The following is a 16,211-nucleotide window of genomic DNA, read 5'->3' as shown; positions in this document are numbered from 1 at the left end:
CGGGGAGCCCAGAAGGGAGGCCAAGGTGGGGTGGGGCGCGTCCGGGCGGGGAGGGCGAACTCAGGCAGCGCAGGGGGCGCCGAGGGCAGCGGGCGGGCGGACGCGCGGCGGAGGAGCGAGAGGGACGAGGGCTGGCTAGTGCCGGGGCCGCCCGCCCGAGGGGGAGGAGGCTGTGCTGCCCTTGCCGCAGGTTTGCTGTCGAGCGCACAGGAGGCAGGGACATGGGTAGGGTGCGGTCTGCGCGGGGCCCGAGCCCGGATCTCTTCCATTTCCCTTCTCACTCGGCCCCGGGCTGCGCCACAGACGGCAGCAGCTCCCGCTCCGCCCCAGCCGCCTGACCGCCGGGCCGGGGTGCTAACCGCGGGGCCCGCCAGCCCGCCGGTCCGGCCAGCCCAGCCCAGCCCGGCGGCCCGCAGCCCCGCCGCCCCCCGCCGCCGCCGCGTTGCCAAAACAAACGGGCCGGCCTATTTATTGGCGGCCGGCGAGCCGGGCAGCTCAGAGTCGAGGCGCCGAGGGGGACAGCGCGCCGCCACCAGCCAGGGCCCCGGGCCCCCGCCCCGCACCTGAGTCCCGCCAGCCCTGCGCCACGCCGCGCAGCTCATGGCGCCCCCACCTGGAGCCCCCCGGAGCCACCCGGACGCCTGAGCCCTCGCAGCGCTCCCGTCGACTTGCCCACCCATCAGCCCACCAGGCGTCCTCGCCCGCCGCTCTCCCGGGCTTCCCGGCCATGTCTCCCGCCCGGCTCCGGCCCCGACTGCGGTTCTGCCTGCTGCTGCTGCTGCTGCTGGTGCCGGCGGCTCGGGGCTGCGGGCCGGGCCGGGTGGTGGGCAGTCGCCGGCGGCCTCCGCGCAAGCTCGTGCCGCTCGCGTACAAGCAGTTCAGCCCCAATGTGCCGGAGAAGACCCTGGGCGCCAGCGGGCGCTATGAAGGCAAGATCGCGCGCAGCTCGGAGCGCTTCAAGGAGCTCACCCCTAACTACAATCCCGATATCATCTTCAAGGACGAGGAGAACACCGGCGCCGACCGCCTCATGACCCAGGTGAGCGCGACCCGCCCTCGCAGGGCGCCTCCGCCGCCGAAGCACCGCCACCTGCCCGGCCCTACCCGCCCCCTGGCACCTTTCCTTGACTGGCTGGCACGCCCCCTGGCACCTGCCCCTCTCGCCAAGCCCGGATGCCTCCTGCCCAAGATGGGCCGGCCGGGGTCCCGGTGGAATGTTGGCACCCTCGAGCCCTCAGGAGGCTGTGAGAAGAGCTGCCCGCTGCCAAGCGCCACAGCCCAGCGGGTTGGCGGTGGCCCCTCTGCCCCGGAGCGCTGGCAGCTCAGGTCAGACGCAGCACCTGGAGGTACCTCTACCCGACTGCCTCCTGAGCCTCCAGGACGCACCTCCCGGGCTATCCTTGCGCACCTCTGCGCCCCTTTCATTTCGAGGCCTCGGCACCCCCCAAGGCGAAGAAGCTCCGGGCACGGAGGGCCTCCCCGGCCTTTCCTCCCCGCGCACTCTTGGTTCGCTGCGCTGCCCTCTCCTGGAGCAGCGTCCCGGCGGGGTCCGGGTTTAGGGAACAGCGGGGAATAGTAGAGCCAGGAGACGGAGGTGGGAAAGGGCGCTTGCCCGGCGAGCCCACGTGTCTGTCCCGAGAGCTGAGCGGCGCGGCTGCAGTTGAAGGTGGGGTGCCGGGCCTCCGGGTTCTGGAACCGAACTTGGGGATCCCTGGGTTTGGTGGCGGGGTTGGCTTGAAAGAGAGGGTCTGAGATGCGGGGCAGCCCCACAGCGGAGCTAGTCTGCTCGGAACAGGACCAGAACACGACCCAAGCGCCGGGGAAAGGGTGGGGTGGAGGTGGGGAACAAACTTTCTCCCCAGCAGCTGGGTTCGCAAGGGAAGTGACCTACGTGTCCCCTTCCTCAGTGGTCTCCCGGGGCTTCCACCGCAGGCTAGCAGCCCGTTTTCTAGGTGCTTTGGGAAGGACAGCTAGACTGCGGCCCTCAGCATGCGCCCTGGCGCCGGGGCTGGCTGGCCGGTGTCGGGGCGAAGGTTGGCTTGTGGCCGGGCCGGGCCGGGCGCCGAGGAATGCAGATAAGGATCCGGGCCACGGGCTGGGCAATCATTGACAGCGCGCGCCCGGGCTCTGGACCCGAGGAAAGGGGCGGGAGAGGGAGAGAGGGGCGGGGAGCAGGGGCCGCGGCGGGCGGATTAGGTGGGTGGGTGGTTAGAAGCCTGGCGGCAAAGAGCACATGGAGCTCCCTCCTGGGGCAGTGAGATCCCCCAGCTAGACTGCAGCCTGGCAGGACCCGTCAGGGCCTTGGGTTGTAGCTGCTGTTGGCCTCTCAGAGACCAAGTCCAAGGGTCTGTGGGGCCTGGGCTCCGAGAGGTAGGGGTAGTTTGAGACATGGGCTGCCCACACTTGGCAGCGTCTGGCACCTCAAAGTTAAGGACAGTGGAAGGGCCTCTTCTCCAAGACCCCTCTCCCCAGTCAGCTGCGGGGTCCCTTGGGTGGCCCTTGCCTGGAAGGCCCTCAGGGAGCCAACACAGACAATGATCTCTGCCGTCCTTCCCCCAGGGCCGGCTCAACTCCCACTCCGTGAGAGGCGGAGCGTGAAGCCGGTTCCCTGAGACCACGCGCTGGGTTTCTCGAGTTCCTTCCCAGATAGGAGCGGTGCAGAAGTGCAGAGGTGCTGAGGACTCGGCTCAGGGAGAATGCTGCCTGTTTATCAATCCTGAGCGCACCCCTTGCAGCAGGAGGCGCTCGGAGCGTTCTCCATCTGGCCAAGGCAGGCGCTCTCCTTTGCCCTAGGTTCTGGTTCCCGGGTTGCCGCCTCCCGGGCTCGGGTGTATACAAGTTTTGGATCATGAGGGTCCCAGCAGGAATGCTCTGTGGCGCCGAGGGATCCAGGCAGGCTTGGGATTCCCCTCCAATACGCCCCGGGGTTGCTGGAGCGCTCCGCACCTGCCGCGCCTGGCCGCTGCGGGGGCCTCAGCCCTGGGGCTACGGTGACACCTACTGGGCGCCTCGGGCCTTGCACGCCTAGCAGGCGGGCCGCAGGCAGTCGGCTCCGCTACCACTTTTACCCTCCCGGCCGCAGGCAGTCCCTAGTGTCTAGCGCCGCGGTGAGACCGAGGGACCTGGCGTTCAAAAGGTGGAGCCCTGCCTGTGGAGGGACCAGTAAATCCAGCGGCGGAGAGAGAGCACTTAGAGAAAGGCGCCCCAAGGATCGACTCGCCCTCCCGATTTGTGGCGCCCCCGCGCGGTCCAGGTCCCTGGGGGGCAGCCGAAGCTAGAGGGACGGAAGCACGTGGCAGCACTGCAGCGCTCTCCGATCCTAAGAGAGAGGAAGAGCGCACCCTCTCCGGTTTCCCAACTTCAGCGAGTGCGGTGGGAGAGCGAGGGCCGAGGCCACGCCGACGCCTGCACGCGGGCCAGCTCCGCGCCCTAACTCAGCTCGCTTTCCTCTCGCAGCGCTGCAAGGACCGCCTGAACTCGCTGGCCATCTCGGTGATGAACCAGTGGCCTGGGGTGAAGCTGCGGGTGACCGAGGGCTGGGACGAGGACGGTCACCACTCGGAGGAATCGCTGCATTATGAAGGCCGCGCGGTGGACATCACCACGTCGGATCGCGACCGGAACAAGTACGGACTGCTGGCGCGCCTGGCGGTGGAGGCCGGCTTCGACTGGGTGTATTACGAGTCCAAGGCCCACGTGCATTGCTCCGTCAAGTCCGGTGAGCCGCTGCCGGGGGGCTGGGCCCGGGGCCGGGGCCGCAGGGCATGGGCAGGCGGCGCAGGGCCCGCTGGAGCCAAGAAGGTGAAGAGGCCCGCCGGGGGATGGAGGCGGGGATCCCGGGGAAGAGGACGTCGGCGGCGGCGCTCCCCGCTGCTGCTCCTGACCACCTGCTCAACCCGTGCCTGATAGTGTCACGGCAGGAGCCTAGGGAGACAGGGCCCTGTCCCAGAGCCGCTGGGTGCTGACCTGGCGGTCGACAGTCCAGAGCCTGCTGCAGGAGGTGCAAGACAGAGCAAGCTGGACAGATGGAGGAAGCCAGGCTGACAGAGACTGCCTCCCCGACCCAGAGCGATGCAGAACAGGAGGCGGCGGGTGGGGCCAGGGGCCAGGGTGTACCCAGACACCAACTGAGCCTGACCAGGAGCCAGGAGCCCAGAGGGTTCAGAACCCACAGCCCGGCTGCAGGTCAGGCCCTTTCAGGCACCATGTACGCACCTCTCAGGGGGCGCAGGCGTCCCCAACCTCTCCCCAGGGTCCTGAAGCTGGACATTTGGGGGCAAAGCCAGCCCTGAGGGCAAGAATAAACAGAGTGGACTTAATAAAGTGGATTTTCCCAGATTGGCCGCCTTGTTGATCAGAATTGGCAGGCACTGGGGCTTTGCCCCCCCTTCAGATCTTGTCAGCGTCCCTGTCACCTGCTGAACCCGGTCATGGATGCTTCAGATGGTTCTTGTCTGACTGCCAGCATGGTCCTCCCTGGCTGCAGGCTTAGCCCTCCACGTTGGCCCCACGCAGTGGTCGCACTCACAGACCCAGCACACTGAGACCAGGCCCACCGTTTACTGTCCCTGATGGCACTTGGGCTCACGGTGGTGACCCCACCCAAACCCTTCCCCTCAGCACTTCCGTGGCCCACTGTATCTGCTTCAAGGCACATCGACCCTTTACCTGCAAACACCAGCCTGGTGCCAGCTCCTGGAGGGGCCACTTTCCTTCATTCTCCTGACTCCTAAGCACTAGTCTATCCCACCTACTGATGCCATTGTGTCCTGTCCCCGCACAAGGACCCAGCACGTGAACCGAAGATAACAATTTCACCCTGTCCACTGAGCCACGCCCTGGCTGACCATTCACTCTGAGTTTCCCCAGGAGTCTGTATTCTCGCCACTGACTGCTCCTCCTCTTCCTTGGAGTATGGACTCTGAGGTCCGGTCCTGGCACAGAACTTGAGGTGTCAGTCAGTCCAAGAGGGCAATTTGGGGGGCACCTGAGCAGGGGGTGAGAAATAATGGGACATCTAAGCCCCAGAGGTGCCAAGCGATTTGCTGTCTCCATGAGGCGGCAGCTTTGGGGGGGTGTCAAGTGACAGCTGACCACCGACCGCCTGGCTCAACTGACGTCTAGCCTCTCTGACTGCTTCACAACCTTGTCAGGATTGAAGCAGAAGGGTCGCTTTGCCTGGGCTTCAGGAGGGCCCTTTGCCTCACAGTCATGGGGCCCCAGGGGCCCCAACATTCTCCTCTCCGTGGCAAAGCATTTTCTGCGTTTAGAGGAGGGCAGAAAACCACACTGCGGGCTGGGAGGGGGTTCTAAGCTGCCTGGGAAGTGGGGGGCCGGGCACAGGATGGGGTGATGGGGGGAGCTGCCTGGGCGCAAGAGGAGCTCTGGCGGGGTGGGGCAGGGGTGCTGTGAGCACCACAGCAGTAACGCCTTCATGTCCCTTCTTCCCACAGAGCACTCGGCCGCGGCTAAGACAGGTGGCTGCTTCCCTGCCGGAGCCCAGGTGCGCCTGGAGAGTGGGGCACGTGTGGCCTTGTCAGCCGTGAGGCCAGGAGACCGAGTGCTGGCTATGGGGGAGGACGGGAACCCCACCTTCAGCGACGTACTCATTTTCCTCGATCGTGAGCCAGACAGGCTGAGGGCCTTTCAGGTCATCGAGACCCAAGACCCCCCACGCCGCCTGGCCCTCACCCCTGCCCACCTGCTCTTCACAGCCAACAATCACACAGAACCAGCTGCCCGCTTCCGGGCCACGTTTGCCAGCCAGGTGCAGCCTGGCCAGTATGTGCTGGTGGCTGGAGTGCCAGGCCTGCAGCCGGCCCGAGTGGCAGCGGTTTCCACACACGTGGCCCTTGGGGCATACGCTCCCTTAACGAGGCATGGGACGCTGGTGGTGGAGGATGTGGTAGCCTCCTGCTTCGCGGCCGTGGCTGACCATCATCTGGCTCAATTGGCCTTCTGGCCCCTGCGACTGTTTCACAGCTTGGCGTGGGGCAGCTGGACCCCTGGGGAGGGTGTGCACTGGTACCCCCAGCTGCTCTACCGCCTGGGCGACTCTTGCTGGAAGAGGGCAGCTTCCACTCACTGGGCATGGCCGGGGCAGGGAGCTGAAAGGACCCCTCCACTGCCCTCTCAGAACTGCCCAGAGGCCTCCCCACCAGGAGCATGCTGGCCCTGGAAAGGACCTGAGCAGGGACACTGGGTCCTACCATCTCCACCACAGAGATACATCATTGAGACTTGACTGGGCAATGCCAGCATTCCCCACCCCCACTCTGGGGTAGTGACACAGCTGCGAGCTGAACTGGCAGTGGGGCAGGAGTGGTCTCTCCTACCCTAGAGACCAGAGGGTCCCCGCCCAGCTTGCTCTCACTACAGTTTTTCAGACCTCCCTCCCCCAAAGGGGAGGGCCCATCCATCCATCGTAAGCCCCTCTTAGATGGGCTTGCACCTCAGTTGATGCTGCTAGATTCCCTGGGAGCCAGCAGGGAGCTGGCTGGACTCAATGCTGCCCAGAACTGAGAAGGCTGCAGAGTGCGGCAGCCAGCCTGGCCATCCTGAGGCATGACGTTCCTCTCTGGCCACACTCCTCGGGACACATCCAGAGACTGTCGCTGTCAGTGTACAGAGTTCTGTGTTCCAGCCAATGTGATCAGAGTGCCCAGGACTGGGGGAGTGGCCTGGATGCCCTTCCCACCCCTGCCCAGGCTATACGCTCCCTATTCTGCTGAACCATGACCCCAACCCTCTCCTCCGGTCAGTCTCCCCCACCTTATTTATTGACACCGAGGGGGGAAACCCACGGGAAAATTTTGGGGATGTTTTGGTCTTTTCTTCCTTTTGTAATAAAAATTATTTAAGTTGTTAGAGCCCTCGGTCCAGGTTGCTGAGTGGGTAGTCTGGAGCTGTGGATATTGTTTATCTCCCTCCAAGGACAAAACCTCCAGAGCTCCCACCCCCTCTGCAGGCCCTTTCTCACCCAGTAGGTCCACAAAGTCTCAATGGAGAGCTATGCCCTATGCCAGGCAAGGCCTCTACATGCTGACCCCAGAGTTTGCCCTCAACGCGGTTAGACCAGGGAGAGAACTGAAGTCCATGGTCACTTCACTTATGTAGAACCATCTCCCTGTGCCCTAGTGAAGGTGCTTCTCCTGCTTCTTCCAGTCTTCCTGGCTTTCTGATGTCTCACTGTGGATCATGAACCATGGTATGAAGAGATTCTGTAGAATCCACACCTGCCTTGTGGCCCATCCTGATTTCTTGGGAAAGTCAGGGGTCCCTAACTTAGCAGTTGTAAACTTCAGAATCACCTGGGCAACTTGTTTGAAAATGATTCCTGGGGAGTTCCCGTCGTGGCTCAGTGGTTAACGAACCCAACTAGCATCCATGAGGATGCGGGTTCCATCGCTGGCCTCACTCAGTGGGTTAAGGATCTGGCATTGCCATGAGCTGTGGTGTTGGTTGCAGACGTGGCTCAGATCCTGTGTTGCTGTGGCTCTGGCATAGGCAGGTGGCTACAGCTTCGATTCAACCCCTAGCCTGGGAACCTCCATATGCCACTGGTGTAGCCTTAAAAGACAAAAAGACAAAAAAAAAAAAAAAAAAAAAAAGAAAAAGAAAATGATTCCTGGAGTTGCCATGTGGCTCAGCAGTAATGAACCTGACTAGTATCCACGAGGACTCGTGTTCCATCCCTGGCCTCGCTCAGTGGGTTAAGGATCTGACGTTGTCGTCAGCTGCTGTGTTGGTTGAAGACAGAGCTCGGATCTGGCATTGCTGTGGCTGTGGTGTAGCTCGGAGATGCAGCTCTGATTTGACCCTTAGCTGGGAATGTCCATATGCAGCCCTAAAAAAGCAAAAAAAAAAAAAAAAAAAAAAAGATTCCTTGGTCCTGTTGGTCCTGTTTCCACGATTCTGCTTTAATAGATCTGGATCAAGGCCCAGAACTTATCTTTACAAATACCCCAAGCATGGCATATAGTCCATAAACTGCACTTTGGGAAACACTGCTTAGTCTAAAGGACTCCAGTTTACTGCCAAGACAAGATGATTCCCTCCTTCATTTTCTCTTGATCTCTGCATCCCAAGGCAGATTTTTCTATACTCATTATAGATCAGCTGAGTTTCCTAGGTCCATTGATACAATCACTAAATTTTTAGGAATATTGTGAGCCAGTTGAAATAGGCCACGGTGGGAATATTTACACCATAGAAATTGGCATATGCTACAAATTAGGGCTCCCCGTGGAGAGCCAGTTGTAAAAGCACACCCCTGCCCAAGTTCTGTGTTGGAAGGTGGGGGGCATGACTCTTACCTTACCCATTACTCCATTTCCACTCCAGAGAAAGTTTCATTGCCCTGGTGACCATGTCATCTGGGAGGAATAGGCCCCCACAGGCGATAATGACAACTACTACCATTTAATGAAGAGGAACCATTGCCAGGCATTGCTCTAAGTGTTTTACATGTAGCACCCACTTCATTTTCATAACAATCCTATGTGGTGTACGCTGGAATCTTACCATCTTCCAGATGAGCACCCAGAAGCACAAGGAGGTAAAGCAACTTGCCGGAGATTGTACACAAGTGACAGAAACAGGCTTTGAACTCATGCATCTGGCTCAGGTCCACCATTCTCACCACAAGACTTTTCCCTTGGTAAACTTGGGTCCTTTCCAGAAGGCACTTTCAGCATTTCAGGACTGCAAATCTGCTTTGGCAGATCGTCTAGAGTGGACTCATCACTTTGTGGCCGGCTCTCGTGGACCAGGCACCCAGGGGCCAGAACATCTATGAACTCACTTTTAGTGAGAAACCAAAGGTCAAGGTCAGGAGACGCATCTATTCATTTCCGCATTCTTTCTTTTATATTTTGCATGGGGGCAGGTTGCTCTCCTTTATGGGGAGCTGAGCCTCCTCTCCTACTTTGTTCTGCAGACACAGAGCCAGTTGGTACCCCTCCACCTTCCTGTTCTATATGTGCCTCCTCGGGAGACACATTTGTTCTCCAGACAGAGATGGCTGCAGGATTCCGAAAAATGTTTTGAATTCAGACCCTGAAAAGACCAACCTCAGAGTGGAGGTGTGGGTCCTGTAGCTTTTTAGGAATCCTAGCCCAGAACTGGGGTGATGTGTGACCTGGGAGACAAGCAGAGAGCCTGGAAAATCATCCTCTTCCTCTGCTGTGCGATGGCCCCGATCCCTCTTGCTTGCCCAGCTTGCTCACCCTCCAGACCGTGCTGAGGCCCAGAGGAAGGCTGACTGTACTGCCCAGGGCCAGGCAGCCACTAACCCCATGCCTGCCTTTCCAAGGCTGCTGCATCCACAGTGGTGATCTTCATTCACCCCTTTGGTCATTGTCTGCTGGGTACCCTTGCATCAGGCACTATGTCAGAATGAGGGGAAGAGGCAGTTCTTGTCCTCAGTGAACCCCAGGCATCAGGGAACAGCATGGAGCAATGAGTGTCCAAACTCCCTGGACAGTGCTGTGACTGTGGCTGTGGCTACCATCCTCAGAGGGGCTCTGGGAGTACCATGGAGATGCCGGGAACTGGGAAGACTTCCTGGAGGCCAGGATGCTGCAGGCAGGGTAAGGAAGAGTTTGAATGGCAGGTAAGTAAAGGACGGGATCCAGGCTGAGGATGCAGTAAATGCAAAGGCTGGGAGGAACCAGCATCAGCTCGGCGTCAGGTCAGTATCTCGAAGCTATTTGGCGAAGGGGGGCTTGGCAGAGCTGAGGTAGAGAGGAGGCGGGAGTTAGAGACACTGATCCTACTGTTCTCAGAATTTGGACTTTATCCCAAGGGACTGGGGAGTGCCCAGGGGGTTGAAGTCTGGAAAGCTTGCACTAGATTGTTTCAGAACATTCACCCGATGGCAGTTGGTGCACCAACTAGAGAGGCAGCTCTGGAAGCAGGGAGTCCATTTGCTGGGGAAAGAAATTGGTGACCTGGACTGAGGAGGAGGTCACGGGGTCAGAAAGAAGCTGACAGATCATAGACATTTAGGCAGCAGGACTTGAAGCCAGTTTGGATGAGGGTGAGGAAAGGGCCTGCGTCAACTCTGGTTTGTTTGTGTGTTTTTTGTCTTTTGTCTTTTTAGGGCTGTACCCATGGCATATGGAGGTTCCCAGGCTAGGGGTCCAATTGGAGCTGTAGCTGCCAGCCTACGCCAGAGCCACAGCAATGCCAGATCCGGGCCGTGTCTGTGACCCACACCACAGCTCACGGCAATGCCGGATCCTCAACCCACTGAGTGAGGCCACACCGTCATGGTTCCTAGTCGAATTTGTATCCACTGCGCCACAACGGGAACTCCACTCTGGGTTTTTAAACATGAGATCCAGCTCCTCCATGCCCAGTGCTCTTGATCTTGGCCCTTCTCTGGCCTTCATGTCCGAAACTGCCAGGGAGATGTCCAGGGCTTTCTTGCCCATATAGATATCTTCTCTTCTCATTGCCCAAGGCTGTTCTACCTGGGTTCAAGGGACCCTCCAGGTGCCCTCTTTCTCTGCCTGCACCCCCACCCTGGAAGTGCATGGGGAGGAGACTCAGAGTAGACCCTGGGAGCCCCGTCCAGGCAAGGTGCAAGATCACACCAAAGTCATGGATCTTAGGGGACACCTGGCCTGTGGGGAGTCCAGGAGGCAAAGTGGGGGAAGCCTCCTGGTTCTGAGGCCACTGAAGCTGCCTGGACAGGCTGCCCAGAACATGGGGCCACTGCATCTGCCTCCCCAACTTGTCCGTGTGAGGCTTTCCTTGGCTACCCATCCCCAAGCTGTCCTTACAGACGCTTCTCTTTTTGGAAAGCCCCTGGGCATGGCTCTTCTAAAGCCCTGTGGCCCACACTCACCCCTGTCCCCCAGCTCCCACCTGAGGGGTCTTCCTGTGAGACACCAAGTGGAACCGTGTTGGGAAGGACTGAGCCAACGCGGCAATGCTTTAGGCAGCCAGGCCTGCTGTTAGCACCTGCAGCCTCACTGTGGGAATCAGAAATAGATACCCTTCCATTAAGAAACTCAGCAAATCACCCCTTCAGGAGAGCCATGTAGAAAAGGCAACTTTCCCGGCCCGGCACCAGGAAGTCTGTTTAGGAGAAAGCCTCACACAGAAAACGTCTGCATTTCAGCTCCCCGTCCCCCTGTCCATCCAGCCTGGCGCCCCAGTTCAGGGTGCAACCTGTACAGCCTTCAGTTCTGGTCCCCACAGGCCTGGGCTCCACCAGATCCCACAGGGGGTGAAGGGTTGGAGAGACGATCCCTCCAGTGCCACATGGGAGGAAGTGGGGAGCAAGGGACAGGGGTGGAATCGGAAGTGCCATGTCTAGGGTCTTCCTGGAAGTGGTTTTAGGCTGAGCGCATGTGACTTGGGCAAGAGTAGGTGGATGGATCACTGAGAGCAGGTGTGCCGAAGTCCAGGGCATGTTCAAGGACCAGGAGCTGGTGCGATGGGGACTCAGAGGTGCCAGGAGGGGAAATGGAAGTAGGGGAGGAGGAACGCTGTGCCCCATAAAGAGGGTGGAGGTGAGGAGTTCCCATTGTGGCACAGCAGAAACAAATCCAACTAGTAACCGTGAGGCTGTGGGTGTGATCCCTGGCCTCCATCAGTGGGTTAAGGATCCGGCACTGCCGTGAGCTGTGGTGTAGGTCGCAGACCTGGCTTGGATCCTGCATTGCTGTGGCTGTGGTGTAGGCCAGCAGCTGTAGCTTCAATTCAACCCCTAGCCTGGGAACCTCCATATGCCATGGGTGCAACCTTAAAAAGAAAAAAAAAAAAAAAAAAAGGTGGAGGTGAGGGGCCCGGTGGGAAGGACTGGAACAGGGAACACCCCAAAGAAGGATGGGGGCCCTCAGTGTGGAGCACAGGCCCTGCTCCCCGCTTCAGAGGGTGCCCCTGCCACAGGAAAACCTCAGGCAGGGGTTGGCAGCGGCAGTTCCCCCAGCCTGTGCCCTCTGGCCCCTGGGTGGAGCGAGCCTCCTGGAGCTCAGGCCCACATCCCACACCCCAGCCTCCTTCTCAAAGCCTCTTTGTTCCACTGGGCCAAGCTGTGACCAGCCCGGATCTGATAAGGCCAGGTAGGGCAGATAGCGACCCCACCCTGCAAGCCTGCACTGCCTCGAGCCACACCCAGGCTGCCTTGCACGCACGTCTCTTCTGCCCCAGGAGGGCATAGACCCAGGGGACTTCCCACTCGGTTGGGGTTGGGAACCTCAACCTCTGCAGTCCATTTAGACCCGTCTCCTGTGCAGGGGGAAGCAGGATACAAAAATTCCCTTCCTGGAGTTCCCGTCGTGGCGCAGTGGTTAACAAATCCGACTGGGAACCATGAGGTTATGGGTTCGATCCCTGGCCTTGCTCAGTGGGTTAAGGATCCAGCATTGCCGTGAGCTGTGGTGTAGGTCGCAGATGCAGCTCGGATCCCACTGTTGCTGTGGCTCTGGCGTAGGCTGGCGGCTACAGCTCCGATTAGACCCCTAGCCTGGGAACTTCCATATGCCGTGGGTGCGGCCTTAGAAAAGGCAAAAAGACACACAAAAAAAGAAAAAAAAATTCCCTTCCATTTCAGAGATAAATAAAGTCTCCAAGAGGGAAAATGACTTGCCCAGAGTTATTTCTTCCACTGCTAGGTCTGCTGTTTACGTTATCTTTTCATTCCTCACATCCTATAGTGAGCTTATTCCCAATTCCTACTTTGCAGAAACTGAGGCTCAGAGAGACGAAGTCATTTTCCCAAGGTCACACAGTAGCAGGGTCCAGACCAGTCCTCTGCAGCAGCAAACTGAGGGAGGTGAGAACTGATGGGGAATGGGAGGAATGCACTCCTAGCCTCCACCCAAAGGGTCTGATGGAACTGGGGGTGGCAGAGAACCTTCAGGAAGGTGGTCTTGGAAAAATGTTCTAGATGGCATAAGAGGATCTTATTTTGATGCGAGTGGCAGTGGTTAAATATGTCCACACATGATTTGATGCTTCTCTCCCCTTGAATCTGGCCTGAGGCTAAGTCAGAAAAGGCCTTGTAGCTTCTGTCTGGTTCTCCTCTGAGACTGCCAAGCTGGAAAGGCTCTTCCAAGGTGTTCCCAGCCATAACTTAGCTGTGTTCCCAGTCGACAGCCAGCATCAACCATCAGCCATGCAAAAGTGCCATCTTGGATACCCAGCCCAATGCAGCCTTCAGAAGGCTTCAGCCTTGGCCAACAACTTTTTTTTTTTTTTTTTTTTTGGTTTTTAGGGCCACACTTGTGGCACATGGATGTTCCCAGGCCAGGGGTCCAGTCTGAGCTACAGCTGCTGGCCTACGACACAGCCACAGCCACAGCAACACAGGATCTGAGCCTCACCTGCGACCTACACCACAGCTCATGGCAAAGTCAGATCCTTAAGCCACTGAGCGATGCCAGGGATTGAACCTCCAACCTCATGGTTCTAGTCAGATTTGTTTCCACTGCACCACGATGGGAAATCCTTTGGGCAACATCTTAATGCAACTGCATGAGAGAGTCCAAGTGAGAACTGCCTGATCAAACCATTATTGAATTCCTGACCCACAAAATCATGGGAAAAATAAAATGGTTGTTTGGAACCTTGATGTAATTTCTTACACAGCAACAGTAACCAGAACAGAGGGCAAAGAGGGAATGGGGATGGAAGATAGCATCTCCTGAGGCTTTCTAGAAGCCTTTACCACACTTTTACACTAAAGCATCTTCAAAATGGAGCCTGCATGAGGCTGGAGGGTGTGTGGTGCTTTGTTCATCTTCTTAACGGGTGTTGTAAGAAGACACACAGACTGGGAGTCAACCTGGGGGGCAGATAGAGAAAGAGACAAGGGGAAGTTCCGGTTGTGGCTCAGTGGTTAAGAACCCGACTAGTATCCATGAGGATGCAGGTTCAATCCCTGGCTGCAAGTGGTGGGTTAAGGATCTGGTGTAGGTCTTAGACACCGCTCATATCTGGTGTTGCTGTGGCTGTGGCATAGGCTGGCAGCTGCAGCTTCAATTCAACCCCTAGCCTGGAACCCCTTCCATATTCTGAGGGTGTGGCCATTAAAAAAGAAGGAAAAAAGGAAAAAGAGAGAGAGAGAGAGAAAGAGAAAGAGACAAAGAGGAGAGTGGGATAAGCACACCTCTTCATGAAAGTGGGCATAACAGGAACCTACCTCAACATGATAAAGGCCATATACAACAACCCCACAGTGAACATCATTCTCAATGGTGAAAACCTGAAAGAATTCCCACTGAGATCTGGAACAAGACAAGGATGTCCGCTCTCGCCACTACGCTTCAACATAGTTCTGAAAGTTCTAGCCACAGCAATTAGAAAAGTAAAAGAAATAAAAGGAATTCAAATTGGAAAGGAAGAAGTAAAACTATCACTATTTGCAGATGACATGATACTATACCTAGAGAATCCTAAAGACTCTACCAGAAAACTGTTAGAGCTCATCTGCGAATTTGGCAAAGTCACAGGATACAAAATTAATACACAGAAATCGATGGCATTTCTATACACTAACAATGAAAGAGCAGAAAAAGAAATTAGGGAAGCAATCCTGTCACATCCAAAAGAATAAAATACCTAGGAGTAAACCTACGTAAAGAGACAAAAGACCTGTACTCTGAAAACTATAAGCCACTGATGAAAGAAATCAAGGATGACACAAATAGATGGAAAGATACACCATGCTCGTGGACTGGAAGAGTTAATATTATCAAAATGACTATACTACCTAAGGCAATCTACAGATTCAATGCAATCCCTTTCAAATTACCAAGGACATTTTTCACAGAACTCGAACAAAATAAAGTTTGTTTGGAAGCACAAAAGACCCAGAAAAGCCAAAGACATCCTGAAAAAGAAAAACGGAGCTGGAGGAATCAGGCTCCCGGACTTCAGAATATACTACAAAGCAATAATCATCAAAACCGCATGGTACTGGCACAAAGACAGAAATATAGATCAGTGGAACAGGATAGAAAGCCCAGAATTACACCCAAGCACCCACAGCCAACTAATCTATGACAAAGGAGGCAAGGATATACAATGGAGAAAGGACAGCTTGTTCAATAAGTGGTGCTGGGAAATCTGGACAGCCACATGGAAAAGAATGAAATTAGAACACTTCCTAACACCATACACAAAAATCAACTGAAAATGGATTAAAGACCTAGATATAGGACCAGACTATAAAACTCTTAGAGGAAAACATAGGCCAAACATTCTCTGACATAAATGACAGCAACATCTTCTCAGACCCACCTCTTAGAGTATTGACAATAAAAATAAAAATAAACAAATGGGACCTACTCAAACTTCAAAGTTTCTGCACAGCAAAGGAAACCCTAAACAACACAAAAAGACAACCCACAGAATGGGAGAAAATCTTTGCAAGTGAATTGACTGACAAGGGATTAATCTCCAAAATTTATAAACACCTTCTGCAGCTCCATACCAAAAAAACAAACAACCCTATCCAAAAATGGGCAGAAGATCTAAACAGACAGTTCTCCAAAGAAGACATACAGATGGCCGAGAAACACAAGAAAAGATGTTCAACATCACTCATTATTAGAGAAATGCAAATCAAAACCACTCTGAGGCACCACTTTACACCAGCCAGAATGGCCATCATCCAAAAGTCTACAAACAGTAAGTGCTGGAGAGGGTGTGGAGAAAAAGGAACACTAGTACATTGTTGGTGGGAATGTAAATTGGTGCAACCACTGTGGAAAGCAGTATGGAGATTCCTCAGAAAACTAAACATAGAACTACCATTGGATCCAGCAATCTCACTCCTGGGCATCTATCCAGAGAAAACCACGACTCGTGAAGACACATGTACTCCGATGTTCATTGCAGCACTATTTACAATAGCCAAAACATGGAAACAATCTAAATGTCCATCGACAGAGGAGTGGATCCAGAAGACGTGGTACATATACACAATGGAATATTACTCAGCCATTAAAAAGAACGAAATACCAGCATTTTTTGCAACGTGGATGGACCTGGAAACTATCATGCTAAGTGAAGTCATACAATGAGACACCAACATCAAATGCTTTCACTGACATGTGGAATCTGAAAAAAGGACAGACGGAACTTCTTTGCAGGACAGATGCTGACTCACAGACATTGAAAAACTTATGGTCTCCAGGGGAGACAGTTTGGGGGGTGGGGGGATGTGCTTGGGCTGTGGGATGGAAATCCTGTGA

At 56.1% G+C, this 16,211-nt stretch overlaps 1 protein-coding gene across 2 annotated transcripts; it reads left to right on the top strand.

Annotated features, from left to right (window-relative positions):
- IHH (indian hedgehog) lies at positions 71 to 6,869 on the top strand. Of its 2 annotated transcripts, NM_001244470.1 has the most exon segments (4): positions 498 to 1,039; positions 3,457 to 3,718; positions 5,454 to 6,049; positions 6,052 to 6,869. In NM_001244470.1, coding segments are annotated over 4 exon segments (1,230 nt in total). In that variant the 5' UTR covers positions 498 to 727; the 3' UTR covers positions 6,112 to 6,869.

This window comes from Sus scrofa, chromosome 15, assembly GCF_000003025.6.
Source record: "Sus scrofa isolate TJ Tabasco breed Duroc chromosome 15, Sscrofa11.1, whole genome shotgun sequence".
NCBI classification, from domain to species: Eukaryota; Metazoa; Chordata; class Mammalia; order Artiodactyla; family Suidae; genus Sus; species Sus scrofa.
The sequence above is the reverse complement of the archived record's forward strand: the minus strand, read 5'-3'. Positions and strand labels throughout refer to the sequence as shown.

Bases quoted from the DNA above. Each gene is read 5' to 3' on its own strand.
- IHH (XM_021074681.1), top strand. From the start codon at position 728: ATGTCTCCCGCCCGGCTCCGGCCCCGACTGCGGTTCTGCCTGCTGCTG. The intron at 1,040-3,456 runs GTGAGCGCGACC...TTCCTCTCGCAG, and splicing joins CCGACCGCCTCATGACCCAG to CGCTGCAAGGACCGCCTGAA. The intron at 3,719-5,453 runs GTGAGCCGCTGC...TTCTTCCCACAG, and splicing joins GCATTGCTCCGTCAAGTCCG to AGCACTCGGCCGCGGCTAAG.